At 39.8% G+C, this 25,652-nt stretch overlaps 1 protein-coding gene across 1 annotated transcript; it reads left to right on the top strand.

Annotated features, from left to right (window-relative positions):
• The first annotated feature begins 155 nt into the window (after positions 1-155).
• Positions 156-25,652, top strand: blmh (bleomycin hydrolase). Its single transcript, XM_042486903.1, has 12 exons — positions 156-278; positions 2,378-2,575; positions 3,585-3,694; positions 6,223-6,364; positions 6,605-6,693; positions 6,805-6,897; positions 17,235-17,390; positions 17,517-17,675; positions 17,789-17,856; positions 18,930-19,047; positions 19,331-19,397; positions 25,344-25,652. Exons 1-12 carry the CDS (start codon positions 269-271, stop codon positions 25,490-25,492), a joined length of 1,359 nt encoding a protein of 452 aa, XP_042342837.1. The 5' UTR covers positions 156-268; the 3' UTR covers positions 25,493-25,652.

Genomic DNA, 25,652 nt, shown 5'->3' with positions numbered 1-25,652 from the left:
AGAGATGAATTGGCTTATGAATGTTTCCATAATCCCTTAGTGCAATCAGAATATTTAGCAAAATAATTTTCTTATTGTAGTGTGGTGCAGTTTCTTGTCACCTGTCCCACCTCGGGAACTCCGCCCACCCGCCACGTCAAAGACCGACCGCGAGATCACAAACGAGCGCACCTCGTAATCACACTGACTTGCTGTCGGTGAATGAGATAAACAAAGAGCCGGTGACTTTTCAGGAAAACTGACAACACCCCACAAGCTCCCCGGGAACATGGAAACTGGTAGGTGTAGTGCCCTTCTCCCCTGTGTCGGTGCTGGTGGTTTGTGTGGCCGGCAGCCTGAGCGCAGTCTATATTTGGCTGTTAGAGGATGACAGCTGAAGGAGCTAACAGGCTAAGCTAGCATTCATTGCGTTAGCGTGCCAGCCTGCTAGCATGGCTTTGCCGTCGTTTAGTCGTTTAGGTTTGTCACTTCATGCCGATACATTGTCAGCAAGGTACCGACATTCAAACCGGAGACACTGACAATAACTCAGTTTAACTCGTTAGTTTAAGCTGGTGTCCGCTTCAGGAGCCGGAAATGTTAGCTTGTGGAGCTAGCTCGTTGGGAATGGAGTTGGAAATACCAGAAGCTGTCAAAGTCTTTAAAGTGATAGCGATTTATTTCAGTGGGGTTTTCATTCAAAGGACCCGAAAAGAGAATAGCGTCACCTATTTGACATCACCCTTTTAATAGATTTCAGTGACGTTGTGTGTTAATCTTCAGACTAGTAAATTGAGCCTGATTGTTTCGGTTTCACTCAAACTTAATCTCAGGTTTCGTAACACTTTTGTTCTCAAGCAATCATTTTGGCTTTGGTAACATGGTTATTTCGAAGACCTGTGGTAAGCCATTGTTCTCCTCTGTAGCTATTATTTTCCCAAAATTTTTAAACTGTTAATAACAGTATGGACGTTGATAGTATCATAATATTCTGACCTTTGCTCTGTGATTTTATTAGCTGTGGGCGTTTATTGAACCTCCAATGTTTGGCTTCATGCCAGCCCTTTGCACATGAAGCAGTGATTGGCAGTGCTTAGCTAATATAAAATCAGTTGTATGACCACTGGTGTGTAAATCAGTAAGTCACCCCAGCTGCCTGTGCTTGGCCCCTCGCCATAGAAAACCACTGTGATCTATGTCCTGAGCAGTCATGCCTCCACTTGTTGAATAACAGCCAGACTGACTATCTAACTCACCCTTTAGTTAGGCTTTTCAATTTGTTTTTCAACACCTCTAATCTTTTGTTCCTGATAACTGCTGTCACTTTGGCGCTGCGGGTCAATACTCTGTAACAGATTGGAAATTAATCTCTTACTATTTTCCCTTTGTTATCTGTCCATAGTCATCAGTGTCACACAATTCAACTGCTGCGCCACAAGCAAAATAATAGTGTTATTTTGACACAGGACCCCATGCAGGCTTCTCAAAAATATTCTCTGCCCAAGGCCTGGTTTTGCACGTTTTCTGATAATATAAGCATGACGGTTAATGAAGTTTGACAGTGTCCTAATCTGCGGCGGTCAGTGCATTTGTTTCAATGGAAAATAACAGACTGCAGCTGAGAGAGAGGGGTCGAACTCTAGGCGGCATGCATGACTAGGCAATGTGCCTCTCAATGTTTAATTGCTCTGCACTATTATTTGACGGAATTACAAACCACACATCAATGGCAGTTAGCTCTGTCAAAGTGTGTGTGCAGTGCACCCCGTCCTTCCCCCATCCAGCGGGAGTAGACAAGCTTTCCAGTGTGTTCCTCTCACAGATGGAGCCAGATGAGTGATGGCAGCCAGCTCTGATCAGCCCTAAGCTCCCCAAGGCCACTTACAGAGCTACTAGAAAGCACTCTCGATTACTTCCATGTTTGTCTTTGTCTTGTCTTTTGCTCTATGTGAGGTCTGTCCTTCATTTTTCATCAGAGCGTTAATCATGATTGTGCTTAGTATCCTTAATAGAGTATTCTTCACTATAGTCTCAGTATGGATGGTGGAAAAAACAATGTACCAGTCAGTTGTAGTATTCAGTAGCCGATGTGCTGGTAGTTTATGGCTATTGATCTGATATTTTCCAGGCATTATTGCGACGTCTGAGTACCTGAGTGCTCATAAATAAGCTCTTAAGAAGGAAGTATGTGCGCCTAAAGTGCACAGATGAGTCATGGAAATTGAGACAAGGAAATTCTTCCTCATAGTTACACTCACCTGCCTAGCTGTGAAAATCTTCCTGTTACAAGTTAACTTTCATGACTTGACCATTCATTCTGTTATTCTTTTATAACACTGTCTGTTTTTCTTCCCTTTGTCCCTTCTTCCTTCTAACCTCTCACTTCTTGCTCCTCCAGGTCTGAGTCAGGAGAAGGTAGCCACTTTCCTTAAGCGGCTGCGGGCCGAGCCACGCTACCTGTTGGCCCAGAATGTGTCAACTTGCATTGACCCGCTGGAGGTCTGTCTGCACAGGCAGACGGTCCAGGATACTGTGCACATCTTCCAGCACTCCATTCCCACAGAGGGCAAGCCCATCACCAACCAGAAAAACTCAGGTAATGTAATATGGCAACACTCACAAACATGCACAAACAAATATTATTCAGTGTTTATAGGTAAGTGAAGGTATTTTTAAAGTAAATAGGTCACAATTGACATGCAGATTAATGAATAAAGGACACGCTGCAAAAGTCTCCTCAATATATATATATGCTCTAAAAAATATTTTTTGACTGCAATTATCCATCACAAATTCTGTGTATGGATGCTCTAAATTTTTGTGTGGGGAAGTTTACACTATATTTGCATAAAGTCTTACATTTGGTCATTCCAATCACTTGCTAGCTAGATTATCGCTTTCTCACTAAAAGCACTTAATTGTTTACCTGTTTGTATTACTATCTGCAGCTCACACTAAAACCTGGTTCTGACAGTACGTGACATGTTTAAAGTCTGCTGTTTTTCGGCTGAAATCTTATTTTGCTGTGTGAACTCTGGTCAGCTTGAACCACCCATTATGTGTTGGCGGATAAAGTGTAGGCTACAAAAGTTGGTCTTTCAAAAATAGACTAAATGTCTCCAAAAAAAGAGAAGAAAAAAAAGTCTAAAGATGGATGCACTTTGACTATCCTGAAAACTGTCCATGCCAACCATGTTACAAAGCAGACTGTAGGTTTTATAGCTGATAAATGAATTTTCATGTCAGACAGCTGTCAGTTCAGTTCAACATGATGTGAAACCTACAGAGACTTGGAAGTTCCTTAAATTGGTCCATCCAACTCCCACACCAATCTATTAAGCTTTGGAGGACTTCCACATGCATTTATTAGCATCCTCAAAATGATTTCACAGTTATAATGCAATAATTATTAAACCACCAAATCAGACTTGATGACTTAATGAGCAGCACAACCCTGTTGCTTAGTTAATGAATCTAATAAACAGGTGATTCCAGCCTTTAAGGTTTAAAGGTATATATAAAGATGCCCGTGTGTACAAACATGTTCCTGTAGGTCCTCCCTGACTGCTTATTTCTGTCTGTCACGGTCTTCTCTTTATCACTAGGACGATGTTGGATCTTCTCGTGCCTCAACGTCATGCGACTTCCCTTCATGAAGAAGTTTAACATAGAGGAGTTTGAATTTAGTCAGTCCTATCTCTTTTTCTGGGACAAGGTAAGAGTCAGAACCACACATCTGTTCTCTGTTCCTCGTTGTGGTTTGTCATTGTTTATGGGCTGAGAGTTACACCTTGTATTTGTTCTCTTTTTACTGTAGATTGAATGAATAGTTTTGTAATCCTGCTTTGTTTATAAATTTCGCAAATAATTCACTGTAGTCAGTGTTTGCAAATCGTGTGGGGGTGGTGTGATCATGTTTTGAGTGTTTCTGCACATGTTCTAGTTTTCATTGTTTTTGTTGTTTTGCAGTTCAGACACTGTGTGTGAGTGTGTGTGTGTGTGTATGTGTGTGTGTGTGCATGTGCATTGGTACAGTATTACTATGCAGCACTCTACTACTATACAGTCATTGTCCTACAAAAACCCTCTATTATGTGTTTTGGTCAGTGCTCTTCCAGGGCTGACGTCACAGTGACACCTCGCTGAATATTTTTATCTCTCTGTCTCTTTGTCTTTATGACCTTTTGCCTTTTTTACCCCCTACATGTTTATACAGTTGGTTGTTCTACCATGAATGCATCTTTTTTTTAACGAGAGCTAGCAATAAGGAAATAGCACGGACTGTAATATTAGTTCCAACCAAGGAAAGACTAACTGAGGGGCTCCCAGAATATCCTGCCACCCTCATGGCCAGTATGGTATTTCACTGCATCAGAGGTGCAGAGTTAACGCAAGTCTAAATTCAAAGTAACAACCTCTTTGTGAGCAAGAGATTGTTATTCAATTTAGGCACAGTGTTATAATTTCAAATATGTGTCAATAATGTTCTTTTGCCAACCAGTTAAAGGTTCTGTGTGTAGGATTTAGGGGGATATATTGGCAGAAATGGGATATAATATAGTATTAGGGTTGTTAGCGTTAATGCGTTAATTGCATTTTTTTTTAATTGCGTTAATCGACGGCTGACATTTCTGTCTTTTAAGAGGCTGCAGTGGGCTGAGCTTTAAAGCTGCAGTGTTATACTGTATTGAGTATAATACTACAGTAGATTACTGGTAAACTATTGTATACTGGTATTTTGTACTACAGTAGTATACTGGTAACATCTGAAATTAGAGGACTGGAATCCAGTGATACTAATCATGTCATGCTAGCCTCTCAGGAAGGGGGCCAGATAACGCTCCACAGTTAGGATAAATTTTGGTGATGGAAAATCGGCATGGTCATTTCACAGGGGACCCTTGACCTCTGACCTCAAGATATCAATGAAAACGGGTTCTATGGGTACACAAGAGTCTCCAATTTACAGACGTGCCCTCTTTATGTGAGTCCAATGCAGTTTTTTGCTGTCATTTGATTCATAATAAAGACAATCTGGTAAGAATTGTTTTACCCCATCAACATGGATTTCATAACTGTTTTTAAGTGCAAAATAATTGCATTGAAAATGTGAATAAAATGTGCGATTAATCGTGATTAACTATTAAAATTCTGCGATTAATCGCGATTTAAAAAAATGAATCAATTTATTTCCCTAATTAGTATGTTTTCTTTAGTTTATAATCACCTGAAAATGAGAATTGTCGTGTTTTTGTTGCCTGAAAATGAGCCGATTACATCGACACAGGGAGCGGGGTCTTGTCCATGGAGTACGCCATGTTACACTACTGTGTTTTTACAGCAGCCCGGAGCAAACCAAACACTGGCCGTAGATAGGGCTCGTTTTCATGTTTTCGTCACCGTAGTTACCAGTCCTCTGGCATAAGCAGTATTGAATAAAAAACAATTTATTTATCTTTTATTTTTTATTTTTTTACATGTAACTGTTTTATTCAATGTTTTTACCAATTTAAATCACCGGGTTTGTTAGTTCTGGAGAGGAAGAGACCTTTGTGGATAATTTATCTCCTTGTAAAAACCTCCTGAACATTTGGATCCTAAGTTATCAGAGAATGCTTGAATGTGATGCTTGTCGCAAGTCATGTGAAGTCTTTAGAGCAGTGATACTCAACTTTTGGCCTGCAGGCCAAATATTTTTTGTGTATTTTGAATGTAAATAAGGTACCAGAGTACATAAAAAATACCAAATAGAGCTTAAACCCAGAATGTCCTCAAATCCTAGTAACTGTAACCCTGTGTGCATCTCATTTCCGTGGGGCTTGTACATCCAGCTGCATGCGACAGCAAACGTCACATGGTTGAAAACAGGCAATTCATTTATTATATACACTGATAAATATTGTTAATATTTGTATATTAACTGGCTTCCTGTCAATTTGCAAAAGTGGCTCCGAGAAAACATAATTGACTATCTCTACCTTAGAGTTTTTACAGCGCTTGAGTCTCATGTCCTCAGTTTTGTGACTTAAATCTAACTTCTTTTGCTCGGGCAACAGCTTTAGTCCCTGTTTACTTCCGGTTTGCAATAACAAAAATTCCAACAGGAAATAGACTTGGACGTGCTCAGGATGTTTATGTTGTATGAAACGCTCTACAGTAACATCACATTGTTACATTGTGCCCCTTAGAATTTCTCTCTTTAGTCACCATGTTTCTCTGTTGTTTTTATTTGTTTTTCTACAGGTTGAGCGTTGCTACTACTTCCTCCAGGCCTGTGTGGAGACAGCACAGAGGAAGGAGCCAGTGGACGGACGCCTGGTCCAGTTCCTGCTCTCCAATCCAACCAATGATGGAGGACAGTGGGACATGCTGGTCAATCTCATTGGTTAGTTATCATCATGAGCACATTGACAGGGAGTTCATGTTAAATGATTGACTGAACTTTGTTTTTAATTAATTAATTTATTTTTTTGCAATTGCAAAGATTTGGTTTTTAGGAAAATTAACTGTACCCTCTGAATATGTATATCTTCTTACATGAGAGAAAACACTGGTAGAACATTTGAGTTATTTGACTGAGGTAATCATTTTGTTCTAAGTGTGTTTTATATTGTCCTGTCTTCAGAAAAGTATGGCGTCATTCCAAAGAAATGCTTTCCAGAGTCACACAGCTCAGAGGCCTCACGCAGAATGAATGACATCCTTAATCATAAGGTGTGTTTGCACAATTAAATTAGTTAAAAAAAAGTTAAGTTCATATTGCAGTGAGTCAGACAATGGGTGAGGTAGTGCTGACGGTTGTTTTTGTCTCACTGTGTGTTACAGCTGAGAGAATACTGCCTAAGACTGAGGAACATGGTGGCCAGTGACGCTACTAAAGCTGAGCTGTCTGATGCTATGGACACCATGATTGAGGAGGTGAGACTGAAAGGCACATACAACTGTTTCCTGTAGAATATATCATACAAGGCCCTTCCACCACAGGAAGTTTCCCAGGCTGCCAAGAACCTTTTGAGGAACTAGGGAACATAGACCATGTTTGACTGGAAAAACTAGGGACTAAAATTAGTTCCTAGATAGAGAAATACTTTATTTGTCCCTGTGGGGAAATTAGGTTGCAGCGACAATCACTTGACATTTCCATACATCAACATAGCAAAAGAGAACACATCAATAAATGTACCACACTTACATTGCACCTTAAGTAGGGATTTGATGAGACAGGACAGAGGAAGACGTTTTACCAGTCCAGCAGGACATACTGCTTATTATTTGTGCGTGTTTAAATTTTAATGGCTTGTAGGATAAAGGTTTGGATCTGTTTTTTGTAAAAAGAGAGGAGCAATAACGTTGTCCAGATAGAAGCAGGTTAAATGATGTGGTCAGTGGATGCCGCTCATCACCCACAATGATGTTTGCCTTGTTAATAACCCTGTCTCTGTTAGCACATTCAATATTTGGCCATTCAATCCCCAGCAGATTACTGGCTGTAGTTACTGTTTTCCTAAGTCTTTTTCTGTCCCTCAGTAGCATTTTCAAACCAGCAGATGATGCAGAAAATCAGAACGCTTTCAATAAAAATAGAGTAAAATGTGCAGCATTTTTGGATTGACATTAAAAGACAACAGTTTCCAAAGTTACAGAAACAGTTTGCAGGACTGAACATTGTCGATTTATTTAACACAGACCTTGTAACTGCTATAACTGCTTACAGCGTCAATCACGAATGAAGAGGTGACTCTTAAAAATATCAGGACAGGAAAGTAAGGACATTACGGACAGAAAGGCTATATAGTGGTCTGCTTCCTGACTAGTTTTTAAAATTTAAAAAGCAAATAATAAAACGTAACTAATTTTTAATCATTTTTGATTAATTTAGATTATCCTTTTTGTTGCTCCACTGTAAATGCAAAGAACAGGATGAGTCGGTGTTGTTTCCTGGAGAAAATTGGTCTCAAATGCTTCCGTTTTTATCCGTCCTTGATCTAATTTGCTTAATCTTCTGGCACTGGTAAGACAAACAGGTCTGTGCAAAAGAAACTTTTAAGTTCCCAGTTTAGCTCCCGAGTTTGGTTCCTGTTGTTCGGTAGTATTATGAAACTATTCAATGGAAAAAGGATGATAGTGACCCAGATGCGCTCCTTACCTGTTCCAATATCGCACACAACAAAAAGCATTTTAAAAAAAAGAACACATGCAGACTTGTAAATATATTTAATAATGCAGTGGGCACTTTTTTGTAAAGCAATCCACAACATCTTTTCTGACATGTAGTCCACTTTTATGATGCCTATAATGTCCATTTTTTGTTGACAATGGGGAAGACAAAGACTTTTGAAATCAGTAATAAACATGTAATAGACTTAACACATTTTCAAAAATCCCCAAAAGGTTAACATCTATAAACATCCTATATGTACAATTTATGGCAGAGCTTTTGTATTGCATTATAACAGACTGTAGTATATATATTTAAAAAATGGCACGTCATTTAACATTGTAACACTGTCCCATTTTAGCCAGAAGAGGGTGCTGTCAAATTAAAATAAACTGAGAGCAGAAACGTCTCTCCAGTTTTTCATACCTCACAGAAGCCTACTCTTATCTTGGTTTGGGTTAGAGTTCAGCTTTGCCTAACATTGCAACAAATAGTAATGTATTGATGCTGTATTCAGTAACTGGTAGGTAAGTGTCACCATTACATCATCCAAATACAAGAGGTTAATGTAAACAGTTTTCTTGACAATTAAGAAGCTTTAAAAACTGCATTTTATAATACATACATTTAGAATTCAATATCAGCATGACTTGATTTAATATACAGGGACATTAATAGTGCAGGTAACACTAGTGCAAAGACATGCCACCAACTTGCATTTGAGCTGACCTGCACTACAGGGAGAGATGATTCGGTTTGAGAAATTTTTCAAGAAAAAATAAAACCAATGAGATTCTTTCTTAAATGTGAACATTTTCTGGTTTCTTTCCTCTTCTATAACAGTACACTGAATATGTTTGGTTATATATGATTTTCACCATTTCTTGACCTTTTAAAGACAACAAACAACTAATTGACTAATTGACAAAATAATAAACATATTAATCGACAATGAAATGATATTGTTAGTTGCAGCCCTAATATAGTTACAACTAACATTTGCTCACTCACTGCAGTTCTGTTTAATGTCTTGCTATCAAAATAAAATTAAGGTACTCGCATAACAGAACCTGCAAAATACCTGCCTGAAGTATTCTGTGATTTTAATGTATTATGTGTACATAATATTCACATACACATGTAAATTTGTGTGTGTGATTTGCTTGCGTCATTTCTGGACTACAAAGTGTCTAAAAGCAAGCAATAAAAACAAATCACCTGCCCACTGCACCACATGTCATATAGTTGGAGATAGCGATCTTGTTTATGGAACGATCATATCTTATCACAGAGCTCCTGACCCTGGACAGTGAAAGCAAATTCACCTCCTAAAAAAAAAAAGTGAACAAACTCTTTCGCAGCGTAACAAAGGTTACACGTGTTATGACCATGTTTGTTCGCAGTGAAATGCAGTCATGTGCCGACAGTGGATGTTTTTGTGACAGGGTACGATGTGTAGGTGTGTATATGAGGCTTTATTTACGCTTACCGTGTGTGTGTGTGTGTGTGGGAGTGTGAATGTAAGAGTGGCCAGTCAGTCAGTCAATCAGTCTCCCATTGAGACGACTGCACACAGAAGAGGGGTCTGGTTATGCAGCCTTTGTTGTCAGCTGTTGGTTGCATTATGCTGCTGGCTCGTTGCTTGTTTAAACAGTCGCCTGTATCTCACAGTGGGTTCCCGGCCACAATCACACGTACACGCGCGCGCGCACACACACACACACACACACACACACACACACACACACCAACATACAGTATGTTGTGCAACAGTAACGACTGCTTTCACTGCACGACAGGGTGGGGGGGGTGGAGGGTTGTCAGTGTGTTTGTTTGTCCACCTGGAAGTGGTTTGTTTTGCGAAACACCACTCTGTCACGGCCGATGGTGATGGAGGATTTGGTCATGTCAGAAGAACGGCTGACGTAAAGCAAGCCAAATCGTTCCAGGATATTGTCCCAAGTACATTTGACAAGCATCACTCTAAAAGCCGTCATTTATATTTTGACACCCACCTTGTTTTAACCTTTCCATGCTTTTGATTACTCTGATAAGAGAGTCTTGAGAGTCTTGTTTAGGGCATGTTTTATATTGTACTTTCAAAAGCAAGAACCAGTCAAAGAAATTACTATACTCTACATTTTAAATCTAACGATCACTTGAAAATTTGAATTAAATATGCACTATAAGATTTCTATATTTTAAAATCTGCTTTAAACATATTTGGACTACAATCACAGTGACTCACTTTATGTGTGAACAAGTGTCAATTTTCACTGCATGTAGCATCATAGTTACTATAAGATAACACATTATAGTACTATCATAAATTGGGGGAAAAAAAACATAACACATTAGCTCTGTAACTTGGGAAGCCTGTGATAGACTTGAGGTGATGTTCTTGTCTTCTTATGTCACTTAACTGACAATTAACAATGGTGTCACATGTATTGTGGTATTACAGCACTGTTTTAGTAAAGCACACTCAGGAGCTGCTGGTGTGCTAGGTTAACAAGCTGACAGAGGTGATTTCACCACCAAGTATATCAGTAGCACTCATCCTCCAGTATGTTCATAATGACTTCATTGCTGTGTACAAGTCCACGTGTGCAAAACTGTGTGTTTGTGGAAATGCATTCCCTGCGTCAGTGTGGTGTGTGTTTGTAGGCTTACGTAGTTGGTTTTCTTTGAGTCTTACAACAGGGAAACAAGTGTTTCCTCTACACATTCGCCATCATTTGCATCTCTGTGTGCACATGTGTTTCTCAGGATCAGAGCGCCATGTCAGTCCTACTTTGGTGTGTGTGGAGGTGATGCTGTCCACCCTCCCTACGTGGCGGCTGTGATTGTGCACTGGTCTTCATCACGCCAGCCACATACACACTCCCATGACAGGCAGCCGGGGTCAACGTCTCTGCTTCCACTTACTGTATTCGGGGTGCACTTGATTTAACTAGATCCCCTTGCGTGTCAAGAATCTATTCTTTTTGCTAACATCAGTCAGGCACATTGCACATCACGTTTATCTAAAAAAACTTCTGCAACAGCAGCTTAACCCATTTTAAGCTGCACCTGCACTAAGAATGAGGAAACTAATCTCATGCACCATTTCTTTCTATAGAGGCTGTTAGGATGACAATGTCCATACGCTGTGTTATTGGGGCAGAGAGGATTAGTTTAAATTTCAAAGCAAGTCTTTCTCTTTCATGCTGTATCTGGCATGTGTCCCTGCTCCTCTGCTCTCACTTACGTAGACAAGTGGGCAACACACACACACACACACACACACACACACACACACACACACACACGCACACACACACACAAAAAAAAATAAATAAATAAGGGACAATCACCGGTAACTGTACATGCACATACACTACCAGAACACACAGATGGTATCCCTCACACCACAACTGTAGCCCTTCCATGCTCCATTGCGTCATGGAATCAGAAACACCATGTGCAGCTCTGCTCTTGGCTCTGAACACACAGAGAGTGATTCTTAAGACAAGTCTAATTTATGAGACGTACGTCAAATCACAGGAACTTTCTTGCTGCAGCTCAGAGGGTCAGCGCTGCTGGCTATTGACTCAGTTGATTTGTTGTTCGATGTGGGTGGGTTCCTGTGGATTTGTCATTGTTAAGGGCTGCAACAATAGCTTTTCCAGCTCACATTTCTTGAATTTCTCTGCGCCATTGTTAGAATTTAACAATGACCACGTGTTGCATGTTTACAAAACATGGAAGTTTAATCAAAACCTCGCTCATTTTTATCCAAACTGTTTGCATGGTGTCATTTGCTTACACTCACAAGTCCACCTTCTAGACAATAGTTATAAATTTATTTCAGAGTAACAATGAGCCACATGCTTTGCCTCAGTTTGGCTTGACTGGTTTAATGCCAGCTTCAGACCCTAAGTATTAAAACAATTTTTACTTAAAGCTTAAAATAATTTTGCCAATCTTTTTAATTAAAATTAATTAAAATTATTGTCTCATTACTATCACATTTATATGTTAAATCTACAAAATATAATTCAATTTATTTTAAAGACTGACAAAGTGGAAGCCATCACCACTGATTTGGCACTTAATTCCAGTAAGTCGTCCTTGATGATCACATTGCCCCCGATCCTAATCCGAGTCATTTAATATAGAGTATCAGTTGATACCAAGTCCCAATCCCATACCTCTTTTTTCTAGACAATAAAGTGCACACTCTAAGTAGGCTTTCTTTAAGTTATCATACTCAATCCAATAAATGGCCTATGCTTGATAATATAAATTAATTAATAGCTCTGCAGTGAATTAAGAAAAAAAAATGCATCCAAGCTGTTCCTTAATGTTTATTTTAAGTTTTTTTTTTATAAGCCCTATATATATATATATATATATATATATATATATATATATATATATATATATATATATATATATATATATATATATATACAAACAACCCTCCTATTAATGTTGTAAGACTTGTTGCGCTCTTGAGGAGATCTTTCTGTCCCTTAAAGAGTGTATTTTCTGGTGTTTTTTCTTGTCATCTACAAGTCTTTTGGATTGATTACGCTTCATAAATAAATTAGCCATGTTGTTTTTTTTGATCGCAGGGCTTTTGTTGCAGTTGCATGATGAGTGCGCTTGTAGTAAACTCTGCACCGCTGTCTGTCTCTCCTCTAAGCAGGGCAGAGAAACACTGTGACTCTCACACTGATCTGAATTGAAACAAGTGCTCATGACTTTGGTTAATAGCGTAAATAAACAGTCTCATACATGTTCTATAAGCTCAATAATGCCAATCTGAATCAGTCAAAAAATGCCTTGATCAGCCATGATACCCGTCTTTGAGATTGAATCTTTATCAGTGAAACAAGATCAGGTGCACATATTGCTGCTCTTGACTAAACACTTTAACGCACTTCACCTTCAAGCAAAATGACAAAAGCAAATTTCAGTTTTTCTCTGCAAAGCAAAAAAAATTGTTCAAGCTAACAGAAACTTGACTAGATTCCTGCACATCTGAATTTAAATTTGGCAGCTTTCCTTTTAAAATGCCTTTAATACAATATGCTAAATCAAACACGTAAATGCCACTTTTCACAGGAAATGTTAAAAAAAAGTGAAAGTCACAGGTGTCAGTCAGGTTTTATGCATAGTTAGAAGTTGGTCGGAATTCATTGTGACATATGATGTCACTATGCTTTTATTTTACATAAGCAAAATGCTGAAGCAAAGAGCTGTTTTTTGGCAGTGTGGCTAAAAATACTCCTGCATACAATAAAAGAACAGTAAGTACATTAAACAGTGTTTTTTTCTACAGTGCCAGTGTTGTCGTTGGCACACACAGATAGTCCAGGAGAGTGGTAAGGCTGAAATCTCTGTGTCCAGTACCACCATAATCTATAAAAGTGGAGTGTCTTGCTCAAGGTTACCCATCCATCCAGATATATTGTAGAGTGTGTTGCCATTGGCTCGGCCTGCTTACTGAATGTGTTAGGCTCGCTCCAAACTCCAGGTGATTTGCTTGTTTGAGTCACGTAAATCAAATAAACATGCAGAGAAGATGCCAGCCGCTCGACACTGGTCCACAGATGCTATCAAACATTAACCCCAGTTAGCCCTGATAGCGTGCAGTCAAGTCAGCCTACTGTTTATTGCGAGACACGCAAACTCTGTCACAGAATCAAGAGTGACCTGAGGTGGACCTTTTACTTGAAGAGAAAGCTGCCTGTGAACAAACTAATTGAAGCCGGTTAAGTTTGAATATCATGTTTATGTTTGTAATGTGAAGATATAAATGAGATGGTCTTTTGAAGTTACAGTCCAACATGAATGGAGTTGATCAATAACACTAGTTGGCGTAATGCAGAACGTGAAGTCTACCCTGAGGGCTGGGGCTCGAATCATTTGTCTGTTCTGTGTTGAAAATGTACTCATGAAGAATTTGCTGACAGAAGTACAATCAGTATACATCATTCTGTTTTTTACACACTCCCAGCTTTGTGAAAAGAATTAGTGTGTGAATTAAAAGTTAAAGAAGTATTTCACTACTGGAAAGATGGTCTTTTCATGAAACTACACTGTTTTATGCAGTAGAAAGACACAAACACTGTTTAAATTGGTGCTATGTGACCACTGAAAACAGAGAAAAGGGCTAAGGCATTGTCTTTCGCTCAAAAAACAGAATGTAATTGTAATATTACATTGGGATAAATGTATTGGATATAACCAGCTATAAACAGAAGACGTTAAGAAATCTGTAAACTGCACTATGATGAGCCTCACTAAGTATTTTATTTTTCTTTCTGTCTTTATTTTTTTTTTTTTACAGGGACAGTGCACATTGATTTACATTGCTGTAGTGTTAGTCATGGGCTAATTTTCAACTGTTGGCCCAAGGCTAGGTGTTAAAATAGCCACTAAAATGAAAGATAAAAAAGCATGCAAACAATTAAAAGCTTGAATGAAAACATGAATGTAAAAATGTGCTAACTGGTTAGCATGTTAAAAGCACACGCAGAAGACAATTCTGCATCGTAGAACATAAGCAATCAGCCAAGAACACACAATATGTCCAAGAAGATATAAAAATTAGCAGGCAAGAAACAGTTATGCACATGACATAAGAATCATCATTATTATTAATATTACTATTATTATTATTATTGTTACAGCCATGACAACAACAGTAGTTTTATGCTTTGCTCTCAGCTTTCTGTATCCCTCTCACCTTTCTCTCTGTCTTTCCCCCTTTCTCAGTCACTCTTACACATCTGTCATTGAGGTGGCAGGTGTTTCAATATTGATCCTGCTCGAATGTCACTGTGGCTGTTTATTCTCTGACTGAGGGCTCTCTTTCAGCCCAGCCTTTCCTTCACACCTACTTTATTTACCTTACCGGGGCAGGATGAGTGGGCGCGAGGCTAAACTGGCATTAAGAGAGACGCTTGTAGTACTTCTCAGGGCATCTGAAAGACAAATTGTAAAGTGACTGGAAAGGTTTAAAGTTACCAGGGGGAGCAGAGTTATTCTTGGAAGAAAGAGACAAAAAGGCAGGAGTCAAGGGGTTAACGGGGGATGTCTTGTCGAGGTGGCGAGGTGCATCTGGGCAAACACAGACCAGACAAGGGGATGAACACCTTGGCATGTCGTCTTGCCCACAGGGCAGTCTAAACAAAGTAGCTGAATTAGAAGGAAAATGGCCCAGGGGGATGAGGAGTTGAACAGATGCCTTTGTTGACTCTGCGTATGTGTGTATTTTTGTGTGTCTGTACTTTTGACCCTCTGTGATGAAGAGGAGGGATCGTTTGTTTGTGTAAGCCAGGCCTGAATTTATGCATTTTTGCGTGTTTGTCTCTGTGCAAGAACGTGCCCGGTTATGTTTGGGGTGAGAATAGTGGTCTCAGTGTCTGTTAACCAGAGAGCAAGACTGTCATCTTTATATAGGGGCATTTAATATGTGTTGACTAAGCATGGGAAACTGCTGCCGTGGCTGCTATATTTCTCGGGGCCGAGCCTAAAATGATCCCCCTCAGCTCAATACTCAGCTGGACAATTTGTCTGAATATCAGTAATAGAACTCAATAGAAATACTGAGTTAAAATCTGTCGGAAATGTGTCCTTTGTGACATTCATAGTTGAAGCAATGAGAGTGGCATGTATCACCATTCATCCACACAATCAGAACAATACTCGGAATAATGCTCTGAACAATTTCAGGAAATTCCTGAAATAAGAATATCAGAGTTTCGAAGCGCCAGATTGACAGACGGCCCAGTCCAAACAACCCAATTTTGCCCACAGGAACTGAGTCTGAACTTCAGCGCCGCAGGAAGGCACACATGGAGGGAGGAAAAAGTGTGGGGTGCAAGTGGGGAAACGGAGGGATATGAAAAAGTTGAAGGGGAGGGAAGCACTGTAGAGAGGAAAAAGGGGGAAATGTTGGGAGTCAAGAGAGGCCGAGGCACTGATATATTGTGAGTGTATGCAAGGACAGACATGGGGATGGAGGGGTTAGATAAGTGCTGATTAAAAATATGAGCTGGACATTAGATTTAGAAACATCTCTAACAACCTTCCTAAAGGCAAGGAAGTACATATGTCCCTGTTTAGTTTGACTGATAGTGGTTGTCTTTGAGGGAGACACTACAGGTGAAAACTTTTTTATTTATTTATTTTTATGCAGTTTTGAGATTTTGGGCTATTTTGCTTTCATAACATGCCTTCTTTCATTATTGTGGGAAGAAAAAAAAAGTATGAAATACACATTTAGATGTTTATTCAAGGTCAGATTTCTGTTATGCAAATGCATCAAAGGAGCATATTTACTATTTTTCGATACATTAAATTAAATAAAGTTAGTTTTTACCATGTCTTATTTTTTGTTAAAAAAAAAAAAAAGAATATAATAATTTTGAAATTTGTATCTTTAAAAAACATTTTTAGAAAAAAAAAATCTCATACTCTGGGCCAGAAATCTCAATTTCAGTAGCACTTACATACACCAAACTTTCCAGTTTTATTCCTATCTATGTTCTTAAGGTTTTTACTGAGGGGTTTACTCATATATCATTCATAGTCTAATTTATGTAACATTTTTCCCCCCAAAAAAATGGCAAAAATATATTTTTTATTGGCTGCTGACAGTGTTTTCTGATTTCTGGAGTGATTGAGTGATTGAATATGTATGTATGTATATATATATATATGAAGATATCCAAAATTCTCTGTGTAAAAACCTTTCTTTGACTCGAAAGTGAACAAAATGTAGCAAGAATTTTGAACCTGGCTTCATCCACTGTTCAGATTTATGTTCTTGAAATATATGCAAATTGGTGTATATTTATATCGAGAATGCATTGTTTGCATATTTAAGCATAACATTTTAGAAAATGCTATGTCTCCAATTTATTAAATTATATGTGCAGGGGTCACCTCTGACTTAATTAGAAATAGTGATAGTGTTTGTTCACTATGACATTTGTTTTCTGTGTTTTTGATACAATGATTGTCTGAAAATGTTAAATGTGAGTTTAACACAGATCCAATTGGCAAAGAAGTTAGTATTTTAACTGTTTGTGCTGTGCAGGTGTTCCGGGTGGCCAGCGTTTGTCTAGGCAGTCCTCCCGAAACCATATGTTGGGAGTACAGGGACAAGGACAAGAACTTCCATCGCATGGGGCCTCTCACCCCCCAGGAGTTCTACAGGGATCACGTCAAACCTCTATACAACATTCAGGACAAAGTACGTAACCCATCACACACATCAGACAGTGCCTGTCTTTCTGTAGGCCATGTAACTTGCTGCAGGCCTCAGTTTCTGATTCCCCATGGGAAGTTGTTCTGTTCTGAGCTCATATCCTATCCTCAGGTCTGCCTCGTGAACGATCCTCGACCCCAGAACCCTTATGGGAAGCTGTACAGTGTTGAGTTCCTAGGTAACATGGTTGGTGGCCGCAGCACTCTGTACAACAACCAGGCTATCCAGCTGCTCAAAAAGGCTGCAGCTGAGTCCATTAAGGAGGGAGAGGTAGGTTGGGGAACACAAGTATAACTGTTTTAACATAACATAACATAACATTTTAAGGATGTCTGCATATGTGAAATTTACAAATCTGAAAACGGCTGCTGTTTGTTTCTTAGGCGGTGTGGTTTGGTTGTGATGTTGGGAAACATTTCCACGGCAAGCTGGGAATTAACGACATGAATGTGTGAGTATAATGCATCATGTTGATGTTATTTGCAATGCTGTTTGAATCTAGTCTGCCGCTCATTTGTCCCAGATACAAGAATGAATGGATTTTGCATTACTGGCATGGTTTTAGACTCGTAATTTGTCGAATGTAGGGATAGGAATGCAATAAAATTTTAAATTTCATGCTTCACTGTCATTAAGGAGAGATTCTGGGCAAGGAGTTTGAAGTTGTTTTTTTTTTTTAAATGACTCAATTACAGCAACTCTTTGAGGAGAAAGCATCAAGGGTATTTAAAAACACCCTTAACACTGAATATTCATTGTTGTTTGCCACTTTTACTGTACTGAACGTACAACTCTGAAATGCTTGAGGCCACTCAACTCCAACCAGCCTAACACTCTTCCTAACGTAAGATTTCAAAATCAGTTTTACCAACAAACTGGCCCACCTTTGTCTGTGCAATGACTGTAGGGTTCACATCAAGAGCAGATTTAATCCGCCCTCAAGAGGTGTCAGTCTCTCCACAGCGGAAAAGTTGCTTATCTTTGCCCTTCAGGTGCAGCAGCATCTGTGTCTGAGTTGCTGGCGCCAGGGTTAAATTTGCCCACTGAACCAAACCAGCGTGGTCCTGAATGTCTGCAACCATCTCTGCTGAAGCTCATCTTTCAGACAGATCTTTCTTTTAATTGGAACGAGGTTGAGGCTTAATGGAGCCTCATTTCTACGACCTGTTCAAGAAAAGAAATAAAAAGGTGATCTGTCTGGTAGGCTGTGCAGAATCCCAGACTTATGAAGATTTTGCTTTTGGCTTTTTATGGACATTGCATCTCTTCCCCTCCCCCTGTGAAAAAGATTTAGGATTGCTGGGATATGATGTGGAAAATTACCCATGAAGCTATCAGAACTTTCCCTTTTCTCTTGAAATGGTCAGTTTAAAGATGAAATTATGGGCAAGGGTCAATTGTTTTTTCATCCAAGAAGGTAGTGTAATTTGATTTGTGTGTGTGTGTGTGTGTGTGTGTGTGTGTGTGTGTGTGTGTGTGTGTGTGTGTGTGTGTGTGTGTGTGTGTGTGTGTGTGTGAACACAGGTTCAACCATGAGCTTGTGTTTGGAGTCTCGGTGAAGAACCTCTCGAAGGCAGAGCGGCTGATATACGGAGACTCCCTCATGACTCACGCTATGATCCTCACTGCTGTCACAGACAAGGTACGCTCACACAAACACACAGCACAGGTGGGTGACTGTTCAGTAAACTCAACACAATACGTATACAAGCAAACTGACAGGAATGCACACATTCAGAGTTTCCCAGGGTTTATTGCATCAAAGCCTCGCTGCATGTTTATGCTGCTTTAATCGGCTGCAGTTTCTCATAGTGATGTCAATTTCCCCTGCTGTAAGTAACCCCAGCTGTTAGGACACTTTCTTTCCTCCATTGTCGGCTTCTCTCTCTTATCTCCCCATCGTCTGCTCTCTTTCTCTCTCGAAGGATGGGAAGGAAGGCTATGAGAAGTGGAGGGTGGAAAACTCCTGGGGCGATGACCGTGGGAACAAAGGTAAGTTGAGAGACAGATAACACATTATGACACGATTCCTACACTCAGTCCTTTCCTTCATGGCAATTTTTTGTTTTCAGATTTAAACTGGAATCACCAGCAAAAAATGATTTTAATCTGATGGTTGTGAAGTTACGAAGGAGTAGCTGGCTAAGAACACCTCAGTCACTTTGACCTGGATCTCATCTCGAAATCATACTCATGCTTTTGCAACAGAGTCCTGCTTCTCCATAACTCTTTAATATCTTTCTCACACCGCAGGGGCTTGTGATAAATCAACATCTTCCTGTTTGTGTCTATTGAATTAAGAACAGGATTAGAATGAGAGGTTCCCCCATGTTGCTGCTTTATGAACTTGTAATTGGCTGTGTCCTGTTTCATAAGGACTCACAGGCACACACAGGCACAGCGGTCCTTATTGTGTTCTTTAAGCTCAGTGCCTGTGGGTCAAGTTGCATAAACGTAGCTACAGACTGAGCAAATCCTTAAAGTCAGTAAGTAGCAAAGTGGAATTCCTCCGAATGCCTTTGCAAAATGTTTGGCTCAGAAAGTTACCTGATGAACTACCACAGCTGGTGAGCTAACCTATTGACCCAAAACTCTTTTCTTTTTTCTCTGTTATGGGCCGTTTCCTCGCCCATGGCATTTTATACTCAGGATTGAACATCATTTAATTCCATAAGAGACAAAACATTTTTCAAGTTAAGGAGCTTGCTAACAGTCTGTTAGCCAGCATTTTTGCTTTATTCCTAATAGGACACAGATTACACAATTTATTTAAAAGACGTATTTGTGCAGTCAACTTTAGAGTCAGTACGTCCAAGTCTAAGGATATGGTTCTCTGCCAGAAAACATCAGATTTCCCCCTCTGGGTTAGATTGAGTTATCACTCCAAGCCAAGGAGTTCAAGTATCTCCAGGTCTTGGTCACAAGTGAGGGCAAAATGGAGCATGAGATGGATGGTGGATTTGAGTAACTGTTAAGAGTAGATGTAAGCAGGCGGTCAAGAAAAAATTGCATATAGGAAACAAATCAAAATTGGGCATTGAGAATTGTAATGTAAATCCAGTCTAAGACTTGTAGTCACAAAATGCCTTTTGTGAACAAGGAACTTTTGAACCTGTTATTTTAGTGGTCAGCTAACTGAGTTGTTTTGTACTTCCTAAACCGCAAATTTAAAATGAATTTAACAAACTAAGTCAGTGTTGGTCAAGCTACTAGCCAGTCATTTTGGTGCACGGGGGAAAAATGTTGTCATTAAGTAAGTAAGGTTGGTTTGTCTTTATGCAACAGGCCCCACAACACAGCAGGTAGCCCACATCACTGCCCCAGACTTTACTGTCTACCGTTGTTATTCCCTCGATCCTTTCATCTCTGTTTCTCATCTTCCTCTGCCTCTCTTCTCCATCTCTGGGCTCCACATTCCACTGCAAATTATAGGAGTGTATTTCAGGTCAGTCATGCATCGTCTGGCAACACACACATACAGGGCAGTGTATACACACGGAGAGACACACACATACTCACAATATTTGCTTGAACCCACAAACCGTAGTGACGGTTGGGAAAACATGTGAAAACCCCTCAGTCAAATCAAATGTATTTCACGCATATCTTATTCCATAAACAGCAGCAGATAGGGAGGGCCGGGGCCCCCAGCTCGTCCGCAGCCAAATTAATAAAGTTTTTGAGAACAAAGGTTCGAGAAGTGGAGTTCACATGGGAATCCAGGGGCTTTGTTTGTTTGACAAAAGCTGAGGGGGGAAAAGAGGCACAAGTGGAGAAAACGAGAGGGGAGCATGCAGGCGAGAGCTGAAACAGAAATGGAGGCGTAGTGCAGGTAGAACCTGTAAGAAAGAAGGATAAACAAAGGCAAGTAGATGATTTTGGAAAGATGAAAAAAGAGAAACTGGAAGAAGAGTGGTAATAGCTGTGGAGCAGAGGGAGAGACTGGAGTGTGTAAGTTGAGTTTTTTAAAGGCTTAACATCTCCCTTTAGGCTGTTTCATGAGTCCAAACCCCGAAAGAGTCTCATGAGAGGTTCAACTTTCTGTTTCCTCCATCTTTAAGCCTTCACACAGCTGATGTTATGGCTCTGTTCGCTCCACAGCTCACACTCTTACATTTCAGAGAAATATTTGGCAACACGCTTGAGAGTTTTTCATTTTGATAGGACATTGACCCAAAATCAAAAGTACATATTTTTACTCTTTAGCACTGTTTATCAGTCTAAATTGTTTTTTTTTAGATGTCTGCCTTCTCTCAAATGTAAGGGATCTAAATGACACTCCAGATATCATAACCTAGTTACTAACAATAATCCACAAACCTTGTTGTGAGCAGTTTCATGTAAGAACGTTTTTTTCTGCTGAACTACATGAACCAGCCTTGTCCCTGCTCATTTTTTTGATTTGGGGTTTAACTGTCCTTTTAACATTTGTCACGAGTTTTGTTTGAGCTCTGAATGAGTTTGACATGGTCAAAGAATTTCTACAAACATGGTTCTATTGTTAGGTAAATAGAAGAAGATGATGTACATGTGGATGGAAGGATTTCCCTGGTAGCGGACATAACAGATTCTTGGGAAGCGTCATTAGTTTTTCAGTATGCTTCTAATCCATTGCCATTGTTCTGCATCCAAACCACAGTTGTATATCTGTCCCCTCACTTCATTTAAAGGTCCCATTTCATTTCCCATGAAATAAAAAATGCCTTTTCTGTGGTCTTACCACAACTCTGCGGGTGTACTGTTCCCCATCTGTTCTTTTGTAACAGCTTTATTCTTATTTCCATTTTTATATACCACTCCTTTTGTTTTGCCAAGTGTTACAGTTACTTCACAGAAACATGTTCAGCTCGAATCAACATCTTTTTAAGGGGTTTAAGTCTAAATCATATGCAAGACAAGCCCCAACTTTCTTTTTCATGCAAAAGTATGTCAAACTGCAAGGGGTGACCATAGTCTTAAAACTGCTTCTTTTGACCTTTGATTGACTTTGATGTTTTTGTATCCTCATTTCTGCATTTAGCTTTGCTTTCAGCCATTCTACCACCATGTCTAGAGGGATACTAGTGTTCGTCAGTCAGTCAACAGACAGTGATATCTCAAGGGTTATTGGATGAATTGACATGAAATTTTGTAAAAACATCCATGGTGTCCAGGGGATATATCTTAAAGACTTAAATAAACTTAGATGGTAGACATGGTAAAAATGTACCTACTTTACATCAGCACTTTAACACTGTAAGCATACTGTTGTTTTCATTAAGCTCAATGCATGCTTTTAACACAGCATAACAGAGCAACTGGCATTGCGACAGTCTCGTTTTTTAATGTCCAAGTCATTATTAATTTTCTCTTATTTTGACGAAATATAATCAAACAAAATGTCATGGTTCGTGCTGGCTGCTACAGTTCTGTGTTAAGAATTGCTGCTCCAGCTGTAAAGCAAGATCTCTGCTCCAAACTCTTCTAGCTTACAGTATATCCATCTGTTCTGAGACAGGACAGCCAGCCTATCCCTAAAAACAAATAAGGACACCCAACATCCACACACACACTACCATGCCACCCAACACGCGGGTTCCAGGAAGCCCACATCAACACACACACACACACAAGGATACCACAGTGAGAACTAGGCGAGGTGCCATGTAAGATTTGCGTACTTGGAAGGACACACATACACAACACACGCCCAGTCACGGCATCACCCGATACATTGTTTTGAGCTGTGGCACGTTCTTGCGGTTATCCTGACGTCTTTGATAAGTCAACTTGACAGTAGGAGGGATGCTCTCGTTTGCTCAACTCTGAACACATGAGGAGGGGAATCGAGGGGAAAAGAACAAAAAAACTTTCACTCTAAAATCTGGTTGCCAGTTCTCATCCAGCTTCCTGTATGTACCAATTCAGCACCAGATCTGAGCTGCTCTGGTTTCTCAAAACCTTAAGTCTTTGTTATCTAAGTAGAAGCCACTCATGCAGACATTTTTTCATTTTAATTAATCATTTCAGCATGGACCTACATCCTCCTCTTTAAAGAGATTAGGTTATCCCAACATGTCTTCTGTCAGCATAAGTTCAAGGTTTTCATAACCACCCCAGATTGGGCCCTGTGTGACTGCAGAGACAGACTGAGGGAGGCAGGCAGGCATTGTTTAGTTTTATCAGGGTGGACGCACAGAGGTGATAGCAGAAGTGTTGAATGCATACTGCACTGCAGGGTGGCGAACCATGAGGGTCCTCCACCCTTCTGCCTGTTTGAAACAGTAGAGTTCAGTGATAAAGCGGCACAATTAAAAATGTGCGTGCATAGACAAAGTATGTTTGACCATTCTGTTGAACTGTTCTTAGCAGCTCTCCCTACTCCTCCCCTTTCAGTGAAAGAGGACTAACGGTAATCGGCTTAATTAGTGACACGATGTTTTCTCGAATCAAGTATTTCTCTCTGAAAGAATGTGTTGTGATTAAGGCTTTTTGTGAACTGACAGATTGACTTTGGCCTTTTCCCCAAATCCTGCTATTTTAGCAAAGATATGTTTAAAGTCTGGACCACTTTCTGGACATCAGAGATGAGGAATTTTTTTCTGAACACGACTATGTTCAAATTTGGAGGAACACCACTCTTATGCATTGTATAACACTTTGTAACAAGAGACATTCAGAGTCTAGCTTATTTACACTGACAGGTTTAATTATCCTATTGATTATAATCTATACACACATCCAAAACAATTTCACATTTTTTTGTCTCTATTAAACCTCTTTGTAATACAGTCACCTACACCCTATTTAGACCTAGCAGCAACATGTCTCAGGTGATCTGATCGCAGTTGGATAGTGATAAATAGGTATCAACAGCCACCAAGACGCATTTCTGATCCGATCACTCAAACCACTTGCTGATGTGGTCTGGGATACATATGACTCCATATGTTTTGTAGTATAGACTAACCCCGTTCTAATGCATCTCCAAAAAGGACTACGTCATCAGTGTAGGACGTGGTTTTTGTTTTGATGACAGTGCGCTTACGCTCTGTAACCTAGCCGTTTTGTGTCAAGTTGGAGGAAGTGTTGCATGACTATCCCTCCATATCTTTGCCTTGTGGAGGGGGACGTGTTGATTTCTGCTGACAGCTGTACTGACATAACTGTTAGTTTGAGTAGCAAGTGTGCTACACAGCAGCTAGCAAAAGTGTGGACATCTGCGCGTGGGGCAGTAACAATTAAAACACAGGTGGTCAGCCGGAGATGCATGATAGGTACAGGTATGAAGACCGATGTGTCTCAGCTGTCCGCTTGTGTTCTGATCACGAAACGCATGCTAATACCTTGTTTAAACAGGCTAATAGAATTTGTTACAGGACGAATGTTGAAAACACAGACTTCCAGGATGTTTGGCTTTTCTCTTTTTTGGAAGAAACCTTTCTCTTTCACAAGTCTTAGCTTTTTTTATTTTTTTATTTTTGCAGTCGCCTTAATCTATTCATTTCTTATCTTTTAGGTCAATAAGACGATTTCCTACAATCCAATGATTTTTCCACTCACAAATGTATAAGCAGATCTGTGTCTGATCTGGCATTTAGCCATGCAGGACCATGATGTTTAGTATACATTTGTGAACTCATTCAAAGTCATATTCACTTGCTATTTTTGGTTAATATATACACATTGTAATGTGGTTGATTCCTGTTTCTGTTAATTGTGCCTGGATTTATTTATGCCCAGTACATTTCTGATGTACTACGCATAATGATGACGCAAATATGTCATTTTACGTCAGTCAGATAAACTTCCCATTACCCCACATGAAGCATATGTAAGTAATAATACCAGATGATGCCAAACAGCTTGACCTGATTTGGATAGATATCCAAGTTTTTTCTGTATTCCTAGGTCTCTACTGAACTGCCATCTTAGTTGTCTTCCCTGTCTTCACTGTAGGTTACCTGATCATGACGGACGATTGGTTCTCTGAATATGTGTACGAGGTGGTGGTAGACAAGAAGTACCTCTCCACTGACGTCCTGGAAGTGATGCAACAGGAGCCCATCGTACTTCCTGCTTGGGACCCAATGGGAGCCCTGGCGTAACTACAGGAATCCAGGTTTTAGCCCCAACCTCTGGTCTATTTGACTCCGCCCTAATCCTCAGCTGCTTTTACCACTCCAATATTTCCCCCCACAGCTCCTTCCAAAACAGCCTGTTCTTCTAGACAAAATAATAAAGATTTTGTTTTCTTTTTTTACTTGA

Source organism: Plectropomus leopardus, chromosome 5 (genome assembly GCF_008729295.1).
Source record: "Plectropomus leopardus isolate mb chromosome 5, YSFRI_Pleo_2.0, whole genome shotgun sequence".
NCBI classification, from domain to species: domain Eukaryota; kingdom Metazoa; phylum Chordata; class Actinopteri; order Perciformes; family Serranidae; genus Plectropomus; species Plectropomus leopardus.
This window is presented reverse-complemented; position numbering and strand designations above follow the sequence as displayed.

Coding starts and splice junctions, on each gene's coding strand:
- blmh (XM_042486903.1), top strand. Junction 6,365..6,604: donor CATGCTGGTCAATCTCATTG/GTTAGTTATCAT, acceptor TCCTGTCTTCAG/AAAAGTATGGCGTCATTCCA. Junction 6,898..17,234: donor TGGACACCATGATTGAGGAG/GTGAGACTGAAA, acceptor TGTGCTGTGCAG/GTGTTCCGGGTGGCCAGCGT.